Below are 24,964 nucleotides of genomic sequence, written 5' to 3'. Positions count from 1 at the left end.
AAATATAACAACTATGTGCATGTGCTAGTAATATAAATATATTATTTACGCAGAAAAAACAAGTTTACTTTTCTTTTATCCATAAAAACATGCATCACGTGTTCCGTGAATTAATTTAAGGGCACTCATGCTTAACCGCTCCGTTCAAGGTGAACTTAAAAAATTTTAGCGTTTACACACCATTAAAAGTTGATTAAACGCCTTTATTAGATAAGATTTAGTTTGAACTACACAACTTGAGCCAATCGGACAACCTGATTGGTGTCTTTTACTCGAGTCTAAATTTGAATTTTTTAAATCTCTGCAAACTTTTATATTTAGGTTTATAGAGTTCCCATTAGAATTGTAACTGATAATTATAACCTGTCTACAATTGTTTTGAAAATAAGAAACAAGAAATATATTTGAATCTTTTATTGCAATTGTTTTTAATCCCACTTAAAACCAGATTTTTTAACAATTTAAAGATACATTTATAACGCAATTCAAAATAACAAATACTAGAGCAGTTAATGGTATTTCCTGTTTATTTCACAAATCAAGAGATTAAAATTATTATCTTTGGGGTATAAAAAAATCATTTTTTCCTAAAAATGATTACTTGGAAACAAAGGTTTTTTATACCCATAAATAATCATTTCCAGAAAATAGTATTTTTAAAGTTTGCTAGTTGTTAATTTCATGTTAAAAAATTGTTTCATTAAATAAAAATGCTATGAACAGATTTGATATTGCCACGTCTTTTCCATGACAATTTTTTATATATATTGCCACGTCTTTTCCTTATTGAAAAAAAAAAACTGCTGAGTAAGCAAACTGAATGTAAACAACACAAACGGAAGTAATTATTTGGCACTCCGTAAGCGTCTTGGCAAAAATTTAAGTTACGGTTTTAAATTGAGCCTTGGGCAGCTGGTATCTTTTATAAGAATCGGGTTTATAACTTTTTATAGTTGTTTTAGTTTTTATAGTTATTGCGTTAGATTATAAGCATAGCAAAAAGAAAGTATTAATACTATATATACTTTTATTGCAAATGCTAAACCTCTATAAAAATATAAAATGTTGTAGTAAATATATAAAAACGAGAAAAACATACGTAATTGGCTTGTACATAATGTTCATCTAACAAAAATTATGTATGTTTAAGATCAGTATCTGATTATTAATAAGCTACCAATTATGGTGGTGTAAATGAGGGATTTAAATAGTTACTTACTGATTTACTACTGCCAAGTTGCTTTCTTTTTTGTATATAATTTTGTTCATAAAAAGATATTAATGAAAGTATATATATATATATATATATATATATATATACATACATACATACATACATACATACATACATACATACATACATACATACATACATACATACATACATACATACATACATACATACAAACATACATACATACATACATACATACATACATACATACATACATACATACATACATACATACATACATACATACATACATACATACATACATACATACATACATACATACATACATACATACATACATACATACATATATATATATATATATATATATATATATATATATATATATATATATATATATATATATATATATATATATACAAATTTAATTTATTTTTTAGGACAATAGCATCTAGAAAATCTAAGTATTTGCAATGAAAATATTACTATTTTTTTCCATTTCTTGTGTTTTAATTGGTTTGCATGTAGCACCACCTGTTGGTAAAAAAGAACCAGAAAAACCACTTGTACCACAAAATGAAACAAGAACTGATGAAGAGAGACAAGATGCTGAGTATTTTAGATATTTATCACAAGTGGTTGAAGAGCTGGAGAAAGATCCTGAATTTAAATCAAAATTACATAATGCTTCAGAGGAAGACATTCGTAGTGGAAAAATTGCACATTATTTAGATTTAGTTGGCCATGGAGTGAGGTTAGTAAAAAAATGCTTATTATAAAATGCTTAATTACATATTGGATATTTTTCTAGATGAAGCATTTTTTTGTGCACATGAATTTAATGTGTTTTTTTTTTTTTTAAATATGTTGCTAAAAAGTTTTGACTTTATCCATTATATAATAATTCTGAATACAATAATCATTCTTTAAGAAAGAAAAAAACTTAAGCTGGGTTTAACAAGTGGCTAAAAATTGATGTGATGATGGACCATAGTTCACTCAAAAATATTCCATATTGCTAATTCTCTGTATTTTGTTAATGTTAACATATTTATTTAATGTATATTAACTTTTATAGCTTCATATAGTGATAAGTAATATGACTTACTTAGAGGCTCAGAGCAAGGTAGAATGACAAATAATTGCTGTGTTATTATGATTTCTACCCAAGGAACCATGGATTGAAGCCAGCCAAACACACTCAATTAATTTCTAAATCTGTGAATCCTAATTTGGTTGCTAAGCTTAATCCCTTGATAACAACTCTCAGCCGAGTTGATGTGAGAAGAATTGTTTTTCTTTCTTAACCAGGAACAGTCATTTAACATCTTGCCTGATACTTATAAATCTGAGCCAGTTGTAAGGCTGCTTGCATCACATCAAATGATTGCAACAGAACTATTTATAACCTTCTAAACTCCATGAACAAGGTTATTTTGAGGGTTCATTGAGTTGTCATATTTCCAAAATGTTTTATTTTTAGTTATGTAGACAAGCCAACCAAGAACATGACCATCACCTAGACAATAGATTCATTGTTTCTGGTGCAGTGACTTACAATTTTTTACAAATACAATTTTGCATGAACCTTTTGCCTCTCTTCTTACAATTTAACTTAAACCTTTAAACTTTCACTTAAACCTATAAACTTTTTTAAATTTAAACCTTTAAGTGCCCCTCGAGACATTAAAAAGAGTAGTTGTAAAACTTGCAAGTTCTCTACTTTTTGGAGGTTTACTTGTTCTAATCCCACCTACTCAGTGAATACTCCTGAACCGTCACATTGAGACATTTGTATTATTATTGAGTCAGAAAATATAACTCATTTCCAAAATGTATAACCTAAATGTTTGAGTTGCAATTTGTTATAAAATCATTTCAATATTTGAGTTTTAATTAGTATTAGGTTTTCTTGACCTCCTAGACTAAAGCTTGACGAGATTAAAAGAACAGAAGTAGAATATCAGAGAAATTTATTGCGGCAAAGACAAGATTTTATGTCTGGCATAGATAGAAACTATTGGAACCCAATACACCATGATAATAAAGAATCTTTTGAAATGGAAGATTTAAAAAAACTTTTATCTAAGGTATCTTGCTAGTTGTTTTGTATTGCCTTACCTGGCATTTTTTACATTATTTGAAGCTCAATATGCTATGGGACAGACTTTAAAATTTAACATATACTGACTGTCATTTCATAAGGTTTTCTTGAGTGTTATTATTTTCAGCACAATGACTTGATGACTGCTCAAGATGCAAAACGCCATGAGGAGTTTAAAACATATGAAATGGAAAAAGAACATGAGCGGAGACAAAAGTTAAACAACATGACTGCTGAAGAGCGTGCAAAAGAGGAGGCATTATACAGGGAGCATCGTAACAAACAAAGCAAGCATGAAAAAATCCATGAACCAGTATGAAATAGTTTGATATTTTTAGTAGTTATTTAAACTTTGTAATAAATGATGTATGTCATTGTGAGCTAATATTATTTATTTTTTTGTTTTTGCATTGTTACTTAGGGTCATAAAGCTCAGTTAGAAGAAACATGGGAAAAAGAAGATGGATTAGATCCTGAAAATTTTGACGCAAGAACCTTTTTCAATTTACATGGTATAACTAAAATATTTTAATTAGTTTACAATACATTTATTGACTTGAAAAAAAATCTGTGGAATGTCAATATTAATTTGTTTAAGAGACTGATAGGAACTTTTCAATGAAATATTTTTCATCCATCATTTACAGATAAGAACTCTGATCGTTACTTGGATATTTACGAGTTGGAGACCATATTTTTGGCTGATGTAAGTTTTTTAAAGAGATGACAAAATAGATTATTTTTACAAATTTAAGTTTTACTTTGGCTGTTGACAAATATTTAAAAAATGATTTCTAAGTTTAACCTCAACTTTAATTTTAAGTTTAAAACTACTTTTGTTTTTAACTTAAATGTTGAGCAAATTTACCACAATTCCTTGAACATCGCTTTTAGTGATTTTGCTTAAGGTGCTTTTTTCATATGAAACAATGTTACTGAAGTCTGTTAAAAATATCATAAAAGCAAAAGTTGGATATCCAGTTAACTGTATTAGTGTATCGAGAAATAAGTCATAAGACTTTTACTAGTTGTGATTTAATACAAATCAAATGAGTAATGAAGAAAATGGGGGAAATATATATAATTGTAATATTAACAAAATTTTCTTAAAGTTTTTCACTTTTTTTCAAAATAAAAGGTTTTCTAAAGAAGTTAGTTTAACAAAATTTTTAATTTTTTTAATAACACAAATTTATACCAAATATTAATTTTTTCATGCCAAAAATATTTTTTTAATTCCATTCTCTTTTATATTGCAAATTAATATATTGACATTCCAATTAAATACCAAAAAACTTAAAGCTCTCTTTTGTGTGTTTATTACTGCTAAGCATTAAATGTGCTAAATTATTTTCTCATGATTTAAGAAATTAAACATAAAAACAAAAGCTTCACAAAACATCGTATAAGTTAAAGCACAACAATTAGTGGTGCATATAAACATGGATTTTTACTAACCACTACTAACCTTGTATTTCTAGATAAAAATGGAGATAGCTACTTGGATGTATATGAAATAGAAACCATGTTCTTGGCTGATGTGAGTGCAGATAAGCGAACATTATTTTAAAGCATGTGCCAAAACATCATTGCATTTGTTGTGTTAAAATTTAAAATAATTTTAGTAGAAGGTTGTTTTTTTTGCCCATGATTAGATGATGATATCAAAAACGGAAGGTTTCTAATCATGAAACTTCCAATAATATCTTGTTCAAATAATTTTTGGTCACAAATCAATTTTTGGTCACAGAATTTTTTTTCTTTTAAAAACATTGTCAGGAATTTAAAACGATCAGTCCAAAGCAGTATCATTAAAAAGTTTTTAAAAATCAATTTTTTCATTATAGTTTTCATAGTAATAAATACTTTTAAAAATTAAAACTATTATGCATGAACATGACATGAAGTAAATAGCTTGAAATAATTAGTTTTAGCAGTTTAAATGTATACTCAATATGTAAAACCATAAAAACCCCAGAGAAACATTCTAGCTATAATGTTGCAACAATCAGTTATTTATAGTAAAAAAAAATCCAAAATAGTAAACAAAAATTTAATATTATTAAAAAATAAATGTGATAAAGTTATGAAATACAATTGATAGGTAAGATGCAGAAAGTTATTGAAATGTAAATGAAATGAATGAGAATTCATTTTAAGCTGTTTTTGCACAAACAGTGTATTGTGGAAACATTTTAGAGAATGCAGTGTATGAATATTGAAAAGAGTACTAATTCTATAACTGAAAATCAAACTTTCACAGAAGTGATCGTTTCTTACATAAGCTAATTCATTTTCCCTTATTTATAAACAACATTTGAACTGAGAGGTTTATTTAAAAAGAAGAAGACAATGGTTATGGGTTTTAAGTAATTTTCTTTGCATACTTTAGATTGATAAAATATACAACGAAAGTGATCCTGATGTTGATCTTCGAGAGAGATCTGAAGAAATAGAGAGAATGAGAGAGCATGTTATGAAGTCTGTAAGTTGACTGTTATTGTTTAACTGCATCTTTTACTTATAGTTACTGTAATCGAGTAGTTACGATTCTTACAGTTAAAATTGTTCTTGTAATTTAAGTTATGCAGTTGGATTAGATAAGATCTTGTTAAATACTGATGAGTAAAAATTAATTACAACAAGATTTTTTTATTACAGATGGATAAAGATAAAGATGGATTAATATCATTTTTGGAATTTATGGATGAGACAAAAACAAGTGATTTTGATAAAGATGAAGATTGGAAACCTTTAACTGAACAAGATCAATTTACTGAAGAAGAACTTAGGGAATATGAAAAGATGCTTGCAGAAGATCCCCGTGTTGTAAGTTTCAGATGTTTGTTTATTCTTTCATTTTGACTATTGTTTTTTATTTAGTAGCTGGTTTTTGATATGGTCCAACTTTTATTGATAATTTTCTGTTTATTTTTATTTGTATTTTAGTGTAGCATTTCACAGCATTCAAACTTAAAACATAGAGTTTTTGAATAATTTGGACCTTTAAATTTAATGTTGGATCAAAAAGCAATCAAATATTTTGTGTTAGATATGACATTAAATGTTTAGGCATTAAGTTTTAATAATCAATATATTAACATTAAACCTAAAAAAGTGTTTATAAATTTTAAAAACTTCTTTTAACACATGTTGTTTGAATTGGCTTTCTGCAATCAAAAATAAAACACTAGATTTTAGCTTTTATTGTGTTTCAAATTACATGTAATAAAGAAGCCGAAACAGAATGAAAGTTTAAAAAAGTATGTTTTCATATTCAATGCACAACATCCTATATGATTTTCCTCCTTTGAACATTTTTTTATATCAGTATCAATATTAATTTATATCAGTATTAGTTATGTGACTTTATTGAAATATTTGTGTGTAAATATAGAAAGATATAGAGTTTCCTTTTTTGTGACAAAGTGCATAAAATATATCCAATTTAGAACCACTTTGACAAAAACACCTGAACAGGGATAAACTGCTTGCAAGAATTGTAAGAATGTACTGAATACACCATAGCACTCAACTACTCTGCATACACATCTTATAGAAAAATATCAAGTTGTTAACAAACAGTCAAAGAAGTACTTTAAACCTTAGTTAAAGAAGGATACATTTGAGAACAAAGTTTTTAACAAAGCGCAGTTTAAAAACATTTTAACAGAGCTTTAAATTCCACGACTTGTAAATCAAAATCTCAGCTGAAAAAATTCCAACAGTTTACATGATTGTCCCAGGAATCTTCAATCTTCACAGTTATGCAATTGTCCAACTTTATGACTACAAAAATGATGATTTCATCAGGTAGTTTGGAACAGCTCTTAAGGACTTAATGACTTTGACAACATTACCTATGCCATTACCCACAAGCTTGACCCATGCTACAAAGTGAGATTTCTCAATCTGAAAGGAAAATTTGTTTTCGTCACAGACTGCATCAAGTGTATCAATCATATGGACGACCAAGTTGAGGAAATTTCAAGTTTGACATTCCCTTCTTAACTCACCACCTTGAAATCAAGACTCTGATAATCTTGACTGAAAAAGTTATCCACAATTGGAACATAAATTGGGATTCTGATTAAAGATTTAAAAATACCAAAATACTTCAAAAAATAATTTTAAAAAGACTTGAAAAATACAAAAAATATAATTACCATTTTCGTAGTAATTGTAATTTTAACTTTAAAATGTATATTGCAAAAAAAGTCCTTATTGCTTATACTTGGTCTATATCTTTCCAACCATTTTAGTAATGTTTAGTATTATTCATTAAATTTCATAAACCCTTGTTCAATAAACTTCAGTATTTGGTTTGGTGCGAATTATGAGTTATGATTATATTCGTTCAACTTCGGTGACCAAAATTTAACAAATAGTACTATTCGTTATTCAATTGAGAACAAATTTAAGTCGAAAATGAATATTCGTTCAACTTCAGTGACCGAAAAATACTTTTAGCCAGTACTTACTCTAGAGCCACTTTTCCAAAATTAAAACCAATTTCTTTGTTAATTAAAACTTAATTGCTGAACAAAAAATGTCATATCAAAACACAAAGCTTTTGAACACTTTTTACACGGGATTCAAGTTAAACATCCAAAATTTTCTGATCGTGAATATTGTGAATATAAACAAGATACCATTTCTAACTATTTAACCACCCAAAATTAACTATAAATATTTTACGCAATAAAAAGCGATAATTAAAAGATGCTATCTTGTTAATATTTTCAATTAAATTTAGTTTCCTCGCAAAATAAAGCTGCACCAAAACTCAAATCTTTGAATTTGTATGCATGCATGCATTCATACATACATACATACATACATACATACATACATACATACATACATACATACATACATACATACATACATACATACATACATACATACATACATACATACATACATACATACATACATACATACATACATACATACATACATACATACATACATACACACACAGAGACATACATACATACATACATACATACATACATACATACATACATACATACATACATACATACATACATACATACATACATACATACATACATACATACATACATACATACATACATACATATATAAATTTTTAATCATTTATTTCTTTCAGGAAGATGTGAAACACGAAGCGCTACCTAAAGTTGATAATCATTAAACGAAATAAAACTTCTAATTTAACGTTTTTTATGTTTAACTTCCGACGGAATCTGATCGTCCCTCTTTATGTTATTATGAACCAACCTTATGTTAGAGCTGTGCGAGGTTTTTTATCTTCGATCGAGTTTGATCTTCGATTGCAAAAAATTTTAATTGAGTTTGAGATTAATTTAATGATTTTATTCATATGCTTTTATTTTATGTAACTGACAACTTTAGAAGTTACATTTAGTATTTACATGTTTAGGGTGCGGCAGCGAATCGCGGGCTAATTTTCAGCTAGGTTTCGTGATGTAAATAAAAAATTTCTGAAATTTGTTTTTGTTGGTTAATGTTCAATGAATGTCTTAAAACCTTCGTTCGGTGCATAATAACTCGGTTTTTTTCTACACATTTTATTCAACAAAAACATAAACAACATTTTACAAAAGCATCTTTAAATGATTATTTCAAAACATATTTACCGTCAAATCTATTTGTAACTTCCAAATTGCTTTTCAGCTGGTCAATTGGACGGGCAAAAATTTGCTATTCTTAAAGGCAACCCAATCTTTGATAGTGGCCACCAAGTCATCCAATTTGTAATAAACTTTGTTCGCAAACCAGTATTTTAGCAATGATTAGTATGATAGTCCGTTTAGTATGATAGTACGTTTGAAGAGAGGAATATTTTTATGAAAAAATAAGTGAATAAACATAAAATTTTTCCGGCTGATCTGTTGAAGTAAGATTGGAATAGTTAATTGCTCTCTTATTTTGGAACAATGTATGGAAACATACATTACCGTCTATAATTATTCGTATAACTATTTTTTAACGTTTACAATATTTTACTTACGATGAATAAAATCGCTTGAAATTTATGCTCTATTACTATTAATTAAAGTTACATGAAAAACATATAAAAAAGAACAAATTTAATTTATTTATAACTTGCTCTCATCTAAGTAGCCACCTTTAGCAGCAATAACAGCTTTAGATAATCGTGGCATTCTTCATAACAATGTTTTTCTACTTTTGAAATTCTATTTTCTGCCTCTCACTTAGTTTTTACCCACATATCTTCTTCACTCTTGGTCATTAATTTTTTGGGATTTCTGTTTAATTCATCCAATAAAAGTTCAATAGGGGAAAGATCGAGTGATTGGGGAGACCATATTATCCAACTTCCTGAAGGAATGGCATGGTTTTTTTAAATAACATATAACCATTATTATTAGCACAAAAGTAACCCCACATCATGATACTTCCTCCACCATGTTTTACAGTTGGCACCACATACTGTTTCATCGTTTGTTCGTCAACTTTTCTTCTAACAAGTACTCTTCTCTTTGAACCAAGAATTTGAAAATTTGACTTGTCGGGCGAAAAAGCACATTTTCAGCCATCAACAGCCAGTTTTTCATGTTGTTTTGCCCTCTCTTCTTATTTTGGGGACAAAGAAGTGGTTTCCTTGCAAGTCCTGTTTCCATCAACCGTCTCTTCACTGTTGTCATAGATTTTGAATCAATAGCAGAGGTAGTTCACTGACATCTTGATCGTTTCCGATTGACCACCCTTTTCGTCTCTTCCTTCTTTTTTATAATATTCCATACCGTTGAAGTAGAAGTTTTATTTTTTTTGTAATTATTGCCTATTGCGTTTATACTGATAGTTCGCGTTTTCTTGCTAACTTTTATTTTAAAATATCAAATTTAATAAGAATAACAAAACTACAATTATTATCAAAATTTATTCTGGCAAAACTTAACCATAAGTTAACCTTTTGAAATGTAATACGAAGGAATAGTCAAATGTTTATGTTTCTTAGCGTCTGTAAACTTAACACCCACTTGTGAAAATATGATTTTTTTTCGTCACATGTCTTGAAATCAACGGGGAGCTTCATTACTTGTTTTAGACGCTCAGTGGTTCCTGAATTTGTAGGCGAAGGTAATTCTCGAAGCAAACTTACTTAGTGAAAAACCCAACATTTGCCTTGGTTACCAAATTCTGCACCAAAATATGCAAAGTATATTTTTTTCACAAAGCCTGTAATGTTCCTTTGATGCTTTTCAAGCACAGTCACCACATGTAAAACAAAAAATGTTTTTAGAATTTTTACAGCCACAATTAGCCATATTTAGAGCGTGAATGTAAATTTAAAACTGCAATGTGACTGTAAGAAAAAAAACCAGCTGTGTCATTTATCTGATCTACCGACCTAATAAGAATTGATTTCATTCCAAATTTTCTTATAGAATTTAATGCCAACCAAACAGCACTTAAATGTTTTAAAATATTTTTTTCCCCGCATTTTTGACCTGTGTTCCTGGACAAAATAAGTAAAAGACCTGAAACGGGGTATCAAATAAATTAACACCACAAAAAGTTTTTATAATTCATTATTTATACCTTTGTAATTTATTTTTGGATAAAAAATTTTTAAGGAAACATAGTATATCAAGATAGTCATATCTCATTTTTTGTGTAAAATTTATGTCACAAATAATTCTGTAGTAGAAAAGATTTTCTCCAGTGCGTTGAAAAAAAAGTTCAAGATTTGCAGTTGTCTTTCCGGTTGCTTCATAGGCCAACACATCTTTTGAAATGGTATTGAAACTCCACAGAAACCCAACTATGGTTGGTCCAAGTATCCAAACTTATTTCTTTTTATATTATATCAGATTGTGTTACTCGGTGAAACAGAATGTGAAATTCGTGAAGCAAATTTAGCTGACGAAAGCTCTACGATAATCTGGATTGCTAAAAGTTTATTAGGCAACCATTTGAAGAACAATTTTTGCAACCCCCTTTCACAAATCATTACCGAATCATACACAAGCACCATTACACGAAATAGTTACTGGTTCAAACCAAACTGATCCACAAAAGAAATGAGCATAGCAGATAAAGTGTGCATAAATTCGTTCCCATTTTTTTTGCACCATATTACAAGGATCAAATTTCTTATTTTCTCGTTTTTCCAATATCTTGAAGGTTTTCTTAATCAATATGGCGCGCGCAGTTTAAAAATTTTCTTTAGATGAAGTATATCTATGAAGTATATGCATTTTAATATTTTTTGTTAATATTCAAAGTTTAATATCATGGTAAATTATAATTAATAAAAAAGTAATTTTGCTTCTTTTTTTTTTTTTTTTAATTTCAGCTTATCCTGTACGAACGGTTTATTAAAATTAAAAAATTCAAAGTTCGAACTTCGTCGAAATATTTTTCAGTTCAATGCTAAATTCAACGGACAGTGGGCCTATCAATCTTTTTAATGACTAAATACTGGTTCGCTGACCTCTAATTATTAGCTTATAACCCAAAACACTGATATGCTATGAATTTAATACTAAACACCGAAATTAACTCAAACTTTGATGCTTCGAATATTTTATCAATATTTAACACTCGCAGTTTCGATTTTTATGAAAGTTAATGTTAAAAATACGTTTTTGTTTACAGTTTAACATTTTCAAATGACGCTTTAACGGAAAAAATTATTTTCTAAATCATTAATCCTTTAAACTTCTGCTATAGCTTTTGGAGGTGCGATGCGGAGGTGGAAATGAGTAAGTATGCAGAACATTTCCGGAAGCAGAAGCTGACTATTGTTACATCTCCGACCAGTCTAATGCAAATGGTCAAGTGGTGAAAAAGTGTTGTTTTTTTTTTTCTTGATATAGTTGTTTTATCTTGTATTTTCTTTTTTAATACAGTTCCAATTTCCCAAAATATTTGCGTTGCTTTATACGGCACCTAAAACATTTTAGAGATTATGAAATGCTATTTAATCGAAAACACATTTATCGCGTGTATTACACTCGATAAACATTTCGTTAAAAATATTTTAAAATTTATTTTATTTCTAAAAAAATTAGTTAAGTAACCAAAGTTAATTTGTAATACGTTAAATAAAATAAGTTTTTTTTTTTCTGTGTTATTCTTCCATTACAATTAAATCAATAAAGAAAGTCCTCTATTAGCTTTCTACCATTATGGTATAGAAATATATGTAAGAAATGCTTTTTTTGAAGTGCGCTTTTTTTTTTATTAATGTATTTATTGAAGTTAATTTTTTACATTTAAAATAAATGGCAAGTTTTACTCATGAGCACATTTTGGTATGTTGCGAACAAGGCTCCTGTTTCTGAGTCTCTATTGGAGCTGGAACCTGAATTAAGAGTTAATTACTCTTTAGCTTCTAATCGCTCTAGTGTCCTCATGGATGATTCTGCAAACATGGATCTTAAAGCAGTTGAATATCCTTTTAAGCCAGTAAAATCATCCCTCGAGTTAACTAGTAAGTTGTTGCATATGTAGACTTTGCAATGTTTAATTTGCATACTAAAGTTATCTTGTGTCAGCAAGCACCAAGCATTACCAAAACCATAACAATAATTATGTATTACCAATCAAATGAAACTTATCAGTCATAAATACCTAAAAGTGCATATCTTTGTTAATTATATTTTTAAAAAAATATTTCCCCTCATCTAACAAAGTTACTTTGACAATATTTAAAACTTAAATTGATGTTCGAATGCTATAACTTCCTTGATATATTTTTTTTACATAAACAACCTGAAAATTAGCATTTTATGTAAAGTTAACTGAAAGAAAGTTGAGAAAGAGAAACTTTTGTTCTGATCTTTTTTTCCAATAAGCCCATGTCTTAAGGGTTACATTTCAATAGTATTTTTGGATGTAACATTTTATATAACTTCTTCCTATCAACAGCATTGAGAGATTTCCTTCAGTAGTATGATAATTAGGGAGAATTTTTTTTAGAATTGATAGGTATGTCATTGGAGAATTCTTCCTGTACCTAAATTTTATGGGTTAACTCAGTATAATTACAGAAGTTACCGGGCTTAAATATATGTTCATATATCTATTACTTTTGATATTTGTTTGAAATTTTTTAATCTATCAGGCACAACATAGAACATGATGGTTGCATAGAATAAAAGTTTTGTATTTTTACAAAAAATACAAAGTTCCAATTCGTTACTTTAATGTTTATGTTCAGATTAAAAGCTGTTTTTGGACAAATGAAGTTTTTTTTTTCGTCTTGAATTGTTCATTTGTTTATTTTTATATTAAAAAAGTAAATAGGATACTAATTAAAAAAGTACATAGGATATTTCTAGGTGAAAATGTTTGTTTACAAAGCTTAAAATCTAAGGGGAAATGTTTTTAATTTTTAAAGTTTTGATCACTTTTTTCAAAGTTGTAATTATTACACCATCTCTGTTTTTGAGTTTCAGTTAAAGCAAAACAGAAATAAATTTAAGATTTTTCTTTCTTTTTTTTTATACTATTTTATTCATTTTTTTTTTTTTTATTGTTCTTTGTATTGTATTAATCAAACTATTTTTCTGATATACAAATTGATCATTATTTTTTTGTTAATATTTGACTTTTAAAAAACCCTTTTAGTTTTAAAGGCACAAGATCTTCCACCTATGGATGCTTCAGGAAAAGCTGATCCTTACTGTGTTATCAAATTTGGGACACTAGAATACACAACAGAAATCCAATATCGAACATTAAATCCTGTTTGGAACCAGACATTTTCATTTGAAGTTGATAGTATCCCACAGGCTGTATTTGCTTTTCCATTATCAACTGTCAACTCAAATGGAGTTCTGCAGCTGTCACAAATACCTCTTTGTGAGCTGTTATACTATATATTTATTGATTTATGGGATAAAGACACTTTGAACAGGTTAATTTATTCTTCCTATTTAAAAAAAAAAAGTCTTTGTTTGGTTAGATTCTTTTTGAACAACTTAACTTGTTTTTAAAATCCATTTGTTATATATTCAGCAGTTAGATATTTTGCCTTATTACCCTTTTAACAACAGAGTATTTTGAAAAATATTAGAAAATGAAAATGGTATAATTTTTATGGTATAGTGTAAATGGTAAATTCTTTTAAATTTGTTTTAGTTTGTTTTGAGAAAAATATTAAAACCAGAAAAGTATGAGATTCACCTTTTTTCTGCCATTTGCCTGACACTAAAAAAAAATTTTTTTTGCCATTCTTTTGAATTGTTTTCTGTTAAAAAAAAACCTTTAAAATTTGTTCATGTTTTTAACATGCTAATTCTTATTGTTTCCCATGTTGGATGGAAAATTCTTACTTTTGAATGTCATTGATGCTGTTAGTTAAAATACATTCTCAATACTTTTATAAGATGCTCTTAGTTAAAATGCATTCTCAATGCTTTTGCAAGAGTCTACAATTGTATAAAGACATGGCCACCAAGAGGGGGGGGGGGGGGGTGGACGGTGAAGATTCCAAAAAAAAACAGTTTTTAAAAGATTTAAATAGTTTTGACTTTTAAAAGATTTAATTAACTTTCATTTTTAATTTTCAATGACCAGAGCACACTTCTGTTGGTCCTGGGTATATAACTGATCATAATGAGGGCCCCTTAAGAAAACTTCCCCAGGGCCCAAAATTTCTCTTGGTGGCTATGTATAAAGATTACAGCATAAAATTTGACTGTAATGCTACATGAGAGTTTGTGTTTAATATTAAACAGCTAAAGAGAATTTTTTTTTGGTTTTAACATATTGATTACATTTATTTGTTATTTATAGCTAATATATTTACAGGGATGATTATATGGGTCGTGTTATACTACCAATATCAACCATTCCTTATGGAACCATTAAAAGATGGTATCCTATTGGTAGAACACCAACAGCTCCTACTGCATCTGGAAAAATTGAGTTATCTTTAACTTTGAAAACACTGGATGATACAGAAGTATTTTTTTAACTATGGGTTTTATAATGCCTTAAAAATATTTGTAAAGCTTGGTTCAAAATGCAGTTTTATATCAAAACTAAGAGACTGGAAAATACATTAGTTGAAGTACAAAGAGTTTTAAAGTAACCTTTAAAGAAAATGCAATTTTTTGTAATATCTCTTTTGCCACAGCTGTTATGTTATGTCTATTCTGCTACTTCATTAACTACTATATTTATTACAGTTACTACTATTATAGCATTTTAGATATAATAATTATTCGCCTTTGATATTACAATGTATCAAAATAATTTATTTATATTGCATTATTTATGGTCAATTTTTTTGTTTAGACACCTTCTCGTTGGTGTATTGATGAGCTCTTAATGCGAGATGGAGAAAAGTTACCAAATTTTCAACTACCTTTGTTATCAGGAGACAAAGTTGTTTTATATCCCGGTATATAAAAAAATTATCATTGCAAGAATTTTTCTATTTAGACTATTATTTCTTTTGGAAGCTTAATGATCTTGAATGCTGCCAATTCTAGAATTGGTTATCCATGTACATGTAAGCATAAAGTATTTCACAGATCTTGTGGTTTATGTACTAGAAACTAGTTTTATTAACAAGGGATCTTTCTGCAAAGTATTTTAAATTTAAATTTTAAGATTCCGAAAAAAAAAAAGGAAAGGAACTTTTAGGAACAAAATATAATCAAGCATATCTCAAAAACTAAAAGAAATTAAGTGTCTAACTTAATCTAACTTACATAAGCTCTAAATATATAAATATGATTCTAATTCAAATATGGTCTTAATAAAATCATGGTTTTGGAATAATCTTGTAAATTGAAAAACTTACTAAGTTGCTTTAATTACAAAAATTTGTTAAACTTATATTTAGGTGACTATGAGCATGTTGAGTTAGTTATTGATGATGTTTTGGTAGAAGTTAGTGGTCATAGAGGTCTTGGACGAGTTTATTTAACAGATTTCCGTTTGGTTGTTCTTTGTACAAGTTCAAGTTCAACTAGTCTTGCAAAAACTTCTGTAAAATTTTTTTTCTTTTGATATTTATCTTTTATTTTTTTATTGTCATTATATCGTCATTGTTATTATTGTTGTTGTTATCTTTATTATTTGAAAAATGATGAAAATAATAATAAATGTTAATACTAGAAATAATGATAGCAGTAATAATAGTAGTTTTTGTTACTATTGTTACCAATGCTGCTATCATCTAGGATTTGTTACCATTGTTACTATCATCTAGGATTTGTCTTTATGGATTCCTTTAAATCTCATTCTCAGTGTCGAAAGGGGTGATGAATTAAAGGTTAGTGCAATGTCTGGTTCAATAATATTTGGTTATTTTTCTTAAAAAATTATTTTAAAGATATCTTTACAGTGCTTACTTAATTATAGCTTATTTAGTTTTTTACTTTTGAATTTGAGTTGAACCAAAAATTTTCCAGGTTATTCGTAAAACAGAAACAGGCAATGCTGGAATAACTGATGTCAAAACTTTGATAATTAAGTGTGAAGATTTTCGAACTGTTCGTTTTACATTCTTAAAGTCAAAACCAAACATTCATGCGTACTTGGAAACAAAACTACACACAATGGATGAGGTAAATAAAAATGTTTTGTGTTTCAGTTTTAATTTTTAAAAGTTAGGATTATGTTGGTTTGTTAAATAAGTCCTGAAAATATTGTTGCTTTAATACAATTTTGAATAAACCTCTTCAGCTTTTTGTCCAAACAGAATAAAAGCATTTTTTTCTTTTGAAATGCTTGCGTGCCGAATTCGACATAAATGAAGTTTTATGCTTACACATAGTATCGTTTCTGTATCATTAATATAATTAAATAAACACTGTTATAAAAAATAGCCAAATATTATCTTTTTGTCAACTTTTTTTGTATAAGAAATAAAAAATTGAAGATCTTTATTTAAAGTTGTATTACAGCAACAAGATGCTTTCATAAAAATTTTTTTTAAGAGATTTTTTTTTGATAATCTTACGATGAAATGATATATAAGAGTAAATAATAGTATATAAGTTATATATTATATTACTAAATATACTAAAATTAAAAAGACTCTTGTTAAGAAGAAAATAATTTTTTTCGGACATTTCAAAGGTAAAGCAACTTGAAGAAGATATTGAGATTATGAATTTCATTGATCGAACTGCCAGTTTGACATGTAAGTCAGATCTCTTATCATCTAAAAAAGAAGAACCAACTTCAGCTGATGGCAAACTCAAAGGGTATTATTGAGCTTTCTTTCTGTTTGTTTTTTATTTGATTAACATTATGGCAGGCTTAAAAAGATAAACTACTCATCAATAACTCTTGTTAATGTTTTAAAAGATTTATTTTTCATTTATGAGGTCCTGTTTCATTTACCCTGTTTACATGCATTCACTAGAGTCTTAGTAACTCTTGAAGTTGACAAATTTTTATGTTATACATTTAATTGAAACAAAAGAGAAGAAATTATTCACATATAAATCTATCATTAATATTTTGTTGGGTCACCCTTAGCAACAATTACTAACAGCATTTGATTATTCATAGAATTTACTAAATTCTAGATGATTAAGACTATGTTATCCCAGTCTTCTAAAATCTCCTTTTAGAAGCCTGGGACAACATGATCTTATCGATAAAGTGATTGAAACATAAAACCCCAGACCAACTCCTCCACCACTGTGTTTGACCATATGGTTTAAATTTAATTTGTAGTTTCTCTCTTCCTTCTCCATAACACCAACAGTAGGCAGATCCAAAGATATTGAGTTTTTACTCATCTGACCATAGAACACTTTTCCTAAAGGACTTTGTCTTGTCAAAATGCTCCTGTGCAAACATTTCTGATTATTCTTGTTTTCTGGCCTTTTTTAGTACTCTTACAATTGTAGATGTACTGGCTGCTATTAAAATTTCATTTTCAATTTCTGTTTGAATTTTTGGTGCATTTAATGATGGATCTATGTTTTCTTTCTTTAATATTTGCCTTTCTTCACAGTTGTTGAAAATCATTTTGCAACCTTGTTTTAAGGGATGCTCCAATTTTCTTATACTTTTTATGATGCTCTAGACTGTGGCCTCAGGAAGTTTGTATTTTGTTGCTACTTTTCCTGGAGATGATTTCCCATTTATATTACCTTTCCAGTCTTGGATGATTAAATCACAAATCAGATAAGGCAGGTGTTTCTGATTTTTTCATTTGTTATCTAAAAAAATTTCATGTTACAAATGATGTAGGGAAGTTAATAGCAAAATATACATTAACTTTAAATACTAAACAAATTTTGCTTGATGAATTTTTTCACACAAATTTATTCCTAGGACTTATTTTAAGCCATAAATTCTGTGATTCTATTTCAAAATCTTACACTAAAGTTAATTAATATGATTTTAAATAAATAATCAAAACAATATATTTAAAAAAGATAAATCTTAAGATGAAGAAATAAATTATTAGAAATATCTCTCATAAGCATGACAACTTCTACAATTAGAATTTTCTTCAACAGAAAAATTGTTTGTTAATTAGGTTAAAGAATTTAGTTTAAAAACAAAAAAAATCTTAAAAATAAAGACATTTAAAAGTTTGAATTGATATAAAGTTCAAAATTATGGTAAAAAAGACTGTTAGAAAAAAGAGTTTGAAAAAAATTTGACTGTATTTGATCGTCTACTGTTCAAGTCAACTTGACAACTGACAATCTTTTTTTTTTTATTTTTTGCATTTAAACATTAGTAATTATATTTACATTTGTAATTATATTTTTTTTTTGTTTTTTTTGCAGTGGTTGTGTCTCACGAATGTTTCACATATTTCACAAGAGACTCAAGTTCATAGTTTGGAACTCTAACAAGTTGATTCCCTGTAAAACATTTGTCAGGTGGAACAAGTTATTTCTTTACAGATAATTTACAAAAATATTAGTATTTTTATTTTTGTATCTATAACTTCTTGATCAATCTTAGTAATCAACCTGAGTTTATTTTGAATGGGTGGAGTTTTTATAAACCCGAGGTGGAATTTCAGCGACAAGGGGTTAGTCTTTCAAAAAATCTTTAAATCTCAGATTAAGTTTTTTTCTTTATCATTTTTTTGAGTAGGAATAAATGAAACATGAAAAGAAATATATAAATATCACACACCAATACTAAAAAAAAGTTTATTGTAATATTTGTCTGTTATAATATCATAAAATGTTTTAGATATCAGAACTGTGGAAATTATCTAAGTTAAATGGAGATTACAGTGTTTCGTCTTCATATCCTCGTCATCTATATGTTCCTGCTGCTGTTAAGGTTATCTTGAATATTCTGTTTTATCATTTTGTAATGTTTTTGTGTAATTAATATTTTCAATTTAATGTTTGTATCATTGATTAATCCAGAGTAAATAGCTATTCCATGCTTGTGAAATTTGAAGTTGGTTTTAAAAGTCGGTTTTAACTAAGTGCATTTATTAGGATGAAGATATACTTGAGGCAGCAACATTTAGATCAAAGGTATTATGTTATTTTTATACTCAACACTGCTGGAATATTTTCTGTAAAATGTAAGATTAATTGATTTTAACTTAGAACAGAGTAGTAAAAAGTAAGGGGAGTTTTGAGGGAATTTGGTTTGAGTATAATATTTATATAAAATATGAAAATACTAATAAGTTATAGAAAATGAATAAAGTGTAAATGTTTTTGTTCTTTGATATGGGATGATATGCAAGTATCAATCCAAATTAGCCAATAGAAGTTTATTTTTATAATTTGGAGTGGTATTATAGTCTGTTGCATTTTTTTTATATTGCCCATTGTTTCCTCCAGTTTTTATCTAAAGTATTTAAAGAGCAAGTTGTTCACTCTTTAATCACTTTAGAAAAAAATCTCCTTATATTTTTACCTGGCTTTTCTGTTTCATGCAGGGTAGAATTCCAACTCTTACATGGTATAATCAGCAACGTAAAACTTTTATCATGAGGTGTTCTCAACCAAAGTTTGGTGCTATGGGGAAGGTATTCTCTATGTCATGAAAATCTATTTTTTTTTTTTTTTTCTCTTCTCAAGATAAAAAGGAATCTGTATCTTGTTATTTAGTTTAGTGTAGCTGATGAAAATATTGTCCAGGCTGCCCGTAATTCAAGCCCTTCAAAGCGTTTGGTCATTTTTGATGCACGATCGATGCTTGCAGCTGGTGGAAACAGATTGAAAGTATAGGGATGCATTTTAAAATTTTTTTATTTAACTGAAGGATACAAAAATTATTCTATGCCCTGTTTAAAAAAAAATAAAATCAAGAATAACTTTTCTTTATTTGTTTCTTCAGTAATTTTTACATTTAGGGCAAAGGTACTGAGGATATTGTGAATCGTTATCATGGTTTGAAACTTTTATTTCTTGATATTGCCAACATACATGCCATGAGAGACAGCATTGATAAACTGCAAGCAGTATGTGAGTCAGTTCAAGACAATAAATGGATGTCACAACTAGAATCTACACAATGGATGCTGCATATACGTTCTGTACTCAAGGTAAAATGCTTAACAAATGAATTTATGAAAGAATAATAAATAAGTATAATTTCTTTATTTACTGGTTCTCATTTAGGGAGCTACATTAATTGCTCATTACTTGACAGAGAAGAACGTTTCAGTATTGTTGCATTGTTCCGATGGATGGGACAGAACTCCTCAATTATCAGCTTTAGCACAAATTCTTTTGGATCCTTATTATCGGACATTTAATGGATTTAAAGTAAAGTTTTCAAATCTTTTGTTTTCATTTAGTTTTTTAAAAGATGGGAATCAATGTTTTTTAACACTTGCAAAAAAACACTTTTAGATTCTTGTTATGAAAGATTGGGTATCTTTTGGTCATCGATTTAGTGATCGACTTGGAGATCCTTTAGCACCATCTCAAAGATCACCTGTTTTTTTGCAGTTTCTTGATTGTGTTTGTCAGGTGGTTTTTCATATCTTTATATATATATATCTTATAATTATTCTAGTGGATTGAAAGTTAGATATCACATCACTAGTTTATTATCTCTCTTCATTAACATCACCCCTTGTACTTATTAATTTAATCTTTTATAAATACCTCTCATGTAATCACCTGTATTTTATTACCTCTTTTGTAGTCAACTAATATGTAGTAATTACACATGTAATTTTATGTAATTTTTTATACCAAAAAAGTAAGCTAACTGCATATCTTAAATATCTAATTCCTATGTAACTCTTATGCTTTTTTTTGGCAGTTACATGCTTTTTTTTGGCAGTTACCTTGCTTTACAGTTACATTTTCTCAAATTTGATATTTTTACCTCTTAAATATTTTTATTTGTCAATTAGATAATTGTTAAACAAATTTTATATCTCAATATTTGGTTAAATATTTGGTTGTTGTATTTAAGGTGTTGTGCCAGTTCCCTGAAGCATTCCAATTTACTATTAAGTACTTAGTTCGAATTGCTGAGCATATAAACTCAGGATGGTATATTATTATAAATATTATATATTATAATATATATTATTATAAAATCTACTGAACCTTCTTTCCTTTTGCAAGAAATCAACATTTTTTAAATTAATTTTTTCAGAGTTTTAATGCTATATAATATCACACAGGTTTGGTGATTTTTTATGCAATTCGATTCGTGACCGTGAACATGATAACATTATGAGAACCACCACATCGGTTTGGGCACACTTAGAAGCGGCACAAGAAGAATTTAGAAATAAAACATACCAACAAACTGAAGAAGTAACCCTTTTATTATAAGCTGTCCTTTGATGAGCTTTATATGAATTATTTTTCTAAAGTTGTTAAAATTTAAATTACAACCAAATAGAAAAAATTATGTACACGCAGAATAAGCAAAAAATTCAGGGATTCTTTTAGTTTTGTTTTATTCAGGTGCTGTTCCCTATCTGCAGCCTGCGGAGGCTTCATTTTTGGCGGGAATACTATCTTCGGTTTGATGATGTGGCATTTTCATCTGGTTTTGGTACATGGGATGATCTTGAAGGCACTAAAGATTTTGAAGTATGCTTAGTTATGAAATGTTGATACAGTTTACTTGCGTTGTTCCGTTGAATCCCAATTTATTTTAATACAGTTTATAAAACTGATAATATATTTAATGAATTGTAGTTTTCATCATTCAAAATAAATTATAAATATAAATAACCAAATAATTACTCAAAGTTTGAAAAAATGCGTTTTTAGTTTTCCGTTTTTTCTATAGGAAAAAATCGCTTAATTAATTTGTTATTAATTAGTTTTTGTGTCCAACAATTTTGTCAACAGCAAAGAGCACAGTACGATGGTGAAAATAAACAGTGAGGAAGGGTGTTGGTTTGAAGAGAACAAATTTATCTTATGTCTATCCTTATATAACATCCAATGAACACCAACCTTTAACGAGCGTTTTTTTAGGATGCTTTGAGTCCCACAAACACAGTCGTTTGGGTCCCAGATGAACGAGTGCGCGAATGCCATGATTGTAAACAAAAGTTCACTGGAATAAGAAGAAGAGTAAGCCATTTTAAATGTCGATAACACAAATTGATAAATCAAACAATTTAAAACTAAATAATATTTTATTCATCTAATAAATATTTTTTGATTTTTAGCATCACTGCAGGTAGGTTTTTCATAAATACATATATGTATAGCATCATTTCAGGTATGTTTCGTTTGTTTGCATTTCTTTTAACATGAGATCTTACGAGAATTAATTTTTGCATTGCAACAAATAAATCGGTCAACGGTCACTTGCCGATATCAAACCCTGAACTAACCTTTGGAGAAGTTTAAACTTTTTATTCGTTGCATTTAGAGCTTGTGGTCAAGTATTTTGTGGTAGTTGCACGCGCCATCGCACAAGACTGCCATTTCTCGGCTATAACTTGCCAGAAAGAGTGTGCGATGGTTGCTGGTTGAATGCGGCAAGGTGTGGTAAGGAAGAAGAGGTATGAGAGGCTGGTAAAATAAATTTTGAACACGTGTGTAAAGTTCTTTTTCATTCAATAAATTTTGGTGTTTTGATCTGTTAATTAGATTTGATTCGCTTTACAAACTGATTTAGAGTGAAGAATACGAAATAATTGCAGCAGATACTACATTGCGATGCTTTTGATTCGCTGTTCATAACACGTTCACATTCATTATAATGGAGTTCACTGAAAAGTTAATTTATCGTGATGTGTGGAAATGAAGTAACAATGGCTATTTTTATGCATTAAATTTTTTAATTTAATTTTATCGATGTTTTATCATCTTTTGATAAAAGATCAGTTTAGACGTCATCTGCTTGTTTTCCTTAAATTAAAATAAAGTAATTTTTCAATAGAGTTTATCTAGCGACACCCTTGGGTGTTTTTATTTATTTATTTTTTTTTTTTTGTCTGTCGTATCTTTCGTATATTTTGTCCGTCTTTATAAAGTTTTATTATTCAATTTCATTTTATTACTAAAAAAAAAAAAAAAAGATTATAGTTTTGTATATCTGAAAGGCTTTTATAATGTTTATTTATTATATCCTTGTATTTTTGCATTTAAAATATTTCAACATTATGTAGTTTGCTTTTGTATATTTTTCAATTTTAATTAAGCATGGGAATTTCGAAGTTCGAAATTCGATGATTTCGTAATTTCGGATGTTTCGATCTAAATTTCGGTCCGAAATGTATTCAAAATTGGATCGAAACTAATTTCGAGTCGAAATTTTTCCACAAGTTTTGGGTCGAAATAAATTTCGTATCGAAATTTATATTGAATTTCGAAAGACGAAATTTCGAATTTATCAGAAAAATAAATTTCGCGAATTTCGAAAGAACGAGACTGGCAGGTAAATCGAATTTCGCAATTTCGTGAATTTAGAAAAAAACAAAAATCGAAATTTGAAACATACCGAATTTTCGCCTAAATTTCGTCAAATTTGGAACTAATTCGCCTATTTCGTCTTATCTCGTCAATTTTGATTTTATTTTGATACTTTCGAAATAATTTTGTTGATTTCGTGCAATAATTAATAAAACGTCGAAATTAATTTTATTACTTTTGGTAGATTAAATTTTTCATTAAATTTCAACCAGTGGGAGTATTAATTTCGCCTCATGAGTATTAATTTCGCCTCTTTTTTTAAATTTCGATAGGTTCGTTTTAATCTTGCTGGTTTCTTATTAATTTCGATAATTTTGATTTAATTTCGCTGGTTTTGTATTAAATTCGATTTGAATATAAATATTGACAATTTTAACTTAAAACTCATTATCATTTTGTTAACCAAAACTACTACTACTAGTTTCTCTGTGCTACTACTGCTACAGTGCTACTTTTTGGATTTAAATTTGATTTGATTTAAATGTTTCTACTGCAAAAGAAATAATAAATTACAATTTATTTAATTTCATTTCATTTCATTTTATAATAAATTAAGGTGAAAATGGGGAAAATAACAAAATTAAATCGAAATATACGAAATTAGAACGAAATAAACGAAATTAAAACAAAATAAACGAAACTATTACTTCTTTTAATAATTTTGTATCTTGTAGGGGAAAATTTGGGGTTTTAAGGGGATTTCGCGAAATTAACAAAATTAACTGAACTAACGAAATAATTTCGACCTTCCAAAATTATATCGAAATCAACGAAATTAGATCAAAATTGTCGAATTTTACTTCAATATGCTGA

The 24,964-nt window shown here is 28.1% G+C and overlaps 2 protein-coding genes across 7 annotated transcripts; both read left to right on the top strand.

The window, feature by feature from the left end:
• The first annotated feature begins 1,633 nt into the window (after positions 1-1,633).
• Positions 1,634-8,504, top strand: LOC145181588 (nucleobindin-like). Of its 2 annotated transcripts, none has more exons than XM_090071179.1 (8): positions 1,634-1,949; positions 3,120-3,285; positions 3,427-3,612; positions 3,721-3,811; positions 4,781-4,839; positions 5,692-5,784; positions 5,961-6,128; positions 8,437-8,504. In XM_090071179.1, exons 1-8 carry the CDS (start codon positions 1,669-1,671, stop codon positions 8,479-8,481), a joined length of 1,089 nt encoding a protein of 362 aa, XP_089927305.1. In that variant the 5' UTR covers positions 1,634-1,668; the 3' UTR covers positions 8,482-8,504. The 2 variants fall into 2 exon arrangements, with proteins under 2 accessions (XP_089927305.1, XP_089927304.1); XM_090071178.1 differs by lacking the exon at positions 4,781-4,839 and adding an exon at positions 3,947-4,005.
• A 3,600-nt stretch (positions 8,505-12,104) lies between these two features.
• On the top strand, positions 12,105-23,846 carry LOC145181226 (uncharacterized). Of its 5 annotated transcripts, XM_090071176.1 has the most exons (24): positions 12,105-12,774; positions 13,914-14,202; positions 15,099-15,252; positions 15,588-15,693; positions 16,141-16,286; positions 16,510-16,572; positions 16,712-16,867; positions 17,382-17,509; positions 19,058-19,153; positions 19,239-19,308; positions 19,476-19,568; positions 19,733-19,771; positions 20,185-20,274; positions 20,357-20,470; positions 20,602-20,793; positions 20,870-21,016; positions 21,104-21,223; positions 21,678-21,757; positions 21,892-22,027; positions 22,181-22,309; positions 22,703-22,801; positions 22,900-22,910; positions 23,106-23,238; positions 23,355-23,574. In XM_090071176.1, the coding sequence occupies exons 1-24, from the start codon at positions 12,582-12,584 to the stop codon at positions 23,403-23,405; spliced, it is 2,835 nt and encodes a 944-aa protein (XP_089927302.1). In that variant the 5' UTR covers positions 12,105-12,581; the 3' UTR covers positions 23,406-23,574. The 5 variants fall into 5 exon arrangements, 3 of the variants coding, with proteins under 3 accessions (XP_089927302.1, XP_089927300.1, XP_089927301.1); XR_016446768.1 differs by lacking the exon at positions 22,900-22,910 and having other exon boundaries at positions 23,355-23,846; XR_016446769.1 differs by lacking the exon at positions 22,900-22,910 and having other exon boundaries at positions 23,106-23,251; positions 23,355-23,846.
• Positions 23,847-24,964: the final 1,118 nt, after the last annotated feature.

Source organism: Hydra viridissima, unplaced genomic scaffold (genome assembly GCF_058129835.1).
Source record: "Hydra viridissima isolate aposymbiotic clone 2 unplaced genomic scaffold, HvirCarnegie_v1 scaffold_14, whole genome shotgun sequence".
NCBI classification, from domain to species: Eukaryota; Metazoa; Cnidaria; class Hydrozoa; order Anthoathecata; family Hydridae; genus Hydra; species Hydra viridissima.
Note: the sequence above shows the minus strand (reverse complement) of the source record. Positions and strands in the feature narration are given on the sequence as shown.

Coding starts and splice junctions, on each gene's coding strand:
- LOC145181588 (XM_090071179.1), top strand. CDS start 1,669: ATGAAAATATTACTATTTTTTTCCATTTCTTGTGTTTTAATTGGTTTG. Junction 1,950..3,119: donor TTAGTTGGCCATGGAGTGAG/GTTAGTAAAAAA, acceptor TTGACCTCCTAG/ACTAAAGCTTGACGAGATTA. Junction 5,785..5,960: donor GAGAGCATGTTATGAAGTCT/GTAAGTTGACTG, acceptor TTTTTATTACAG/ATGGATAAAGATAAAGATGG.
- LOC145181226 (XM_090071176.1), top strand. CDS start 12,582: ATGAGCACATTTTGGTATGTTGCGAACAAGGCTCCTGTTTCTGAGTCT. Junction 16,868..17,381: donor AACTACACACAATGGATGAG/GTAAATAAAAAT, acceptor GACATTTCAAAG/GTAAAGCAACTTGAAGAAGA. Junction 19,569..19,732: donor ATGTTCCTGCTGCTGTTAAG/GTTATCTTGAAT, acceptor TGCATTTATTAG/GATGAAGATATACTTGAGGC.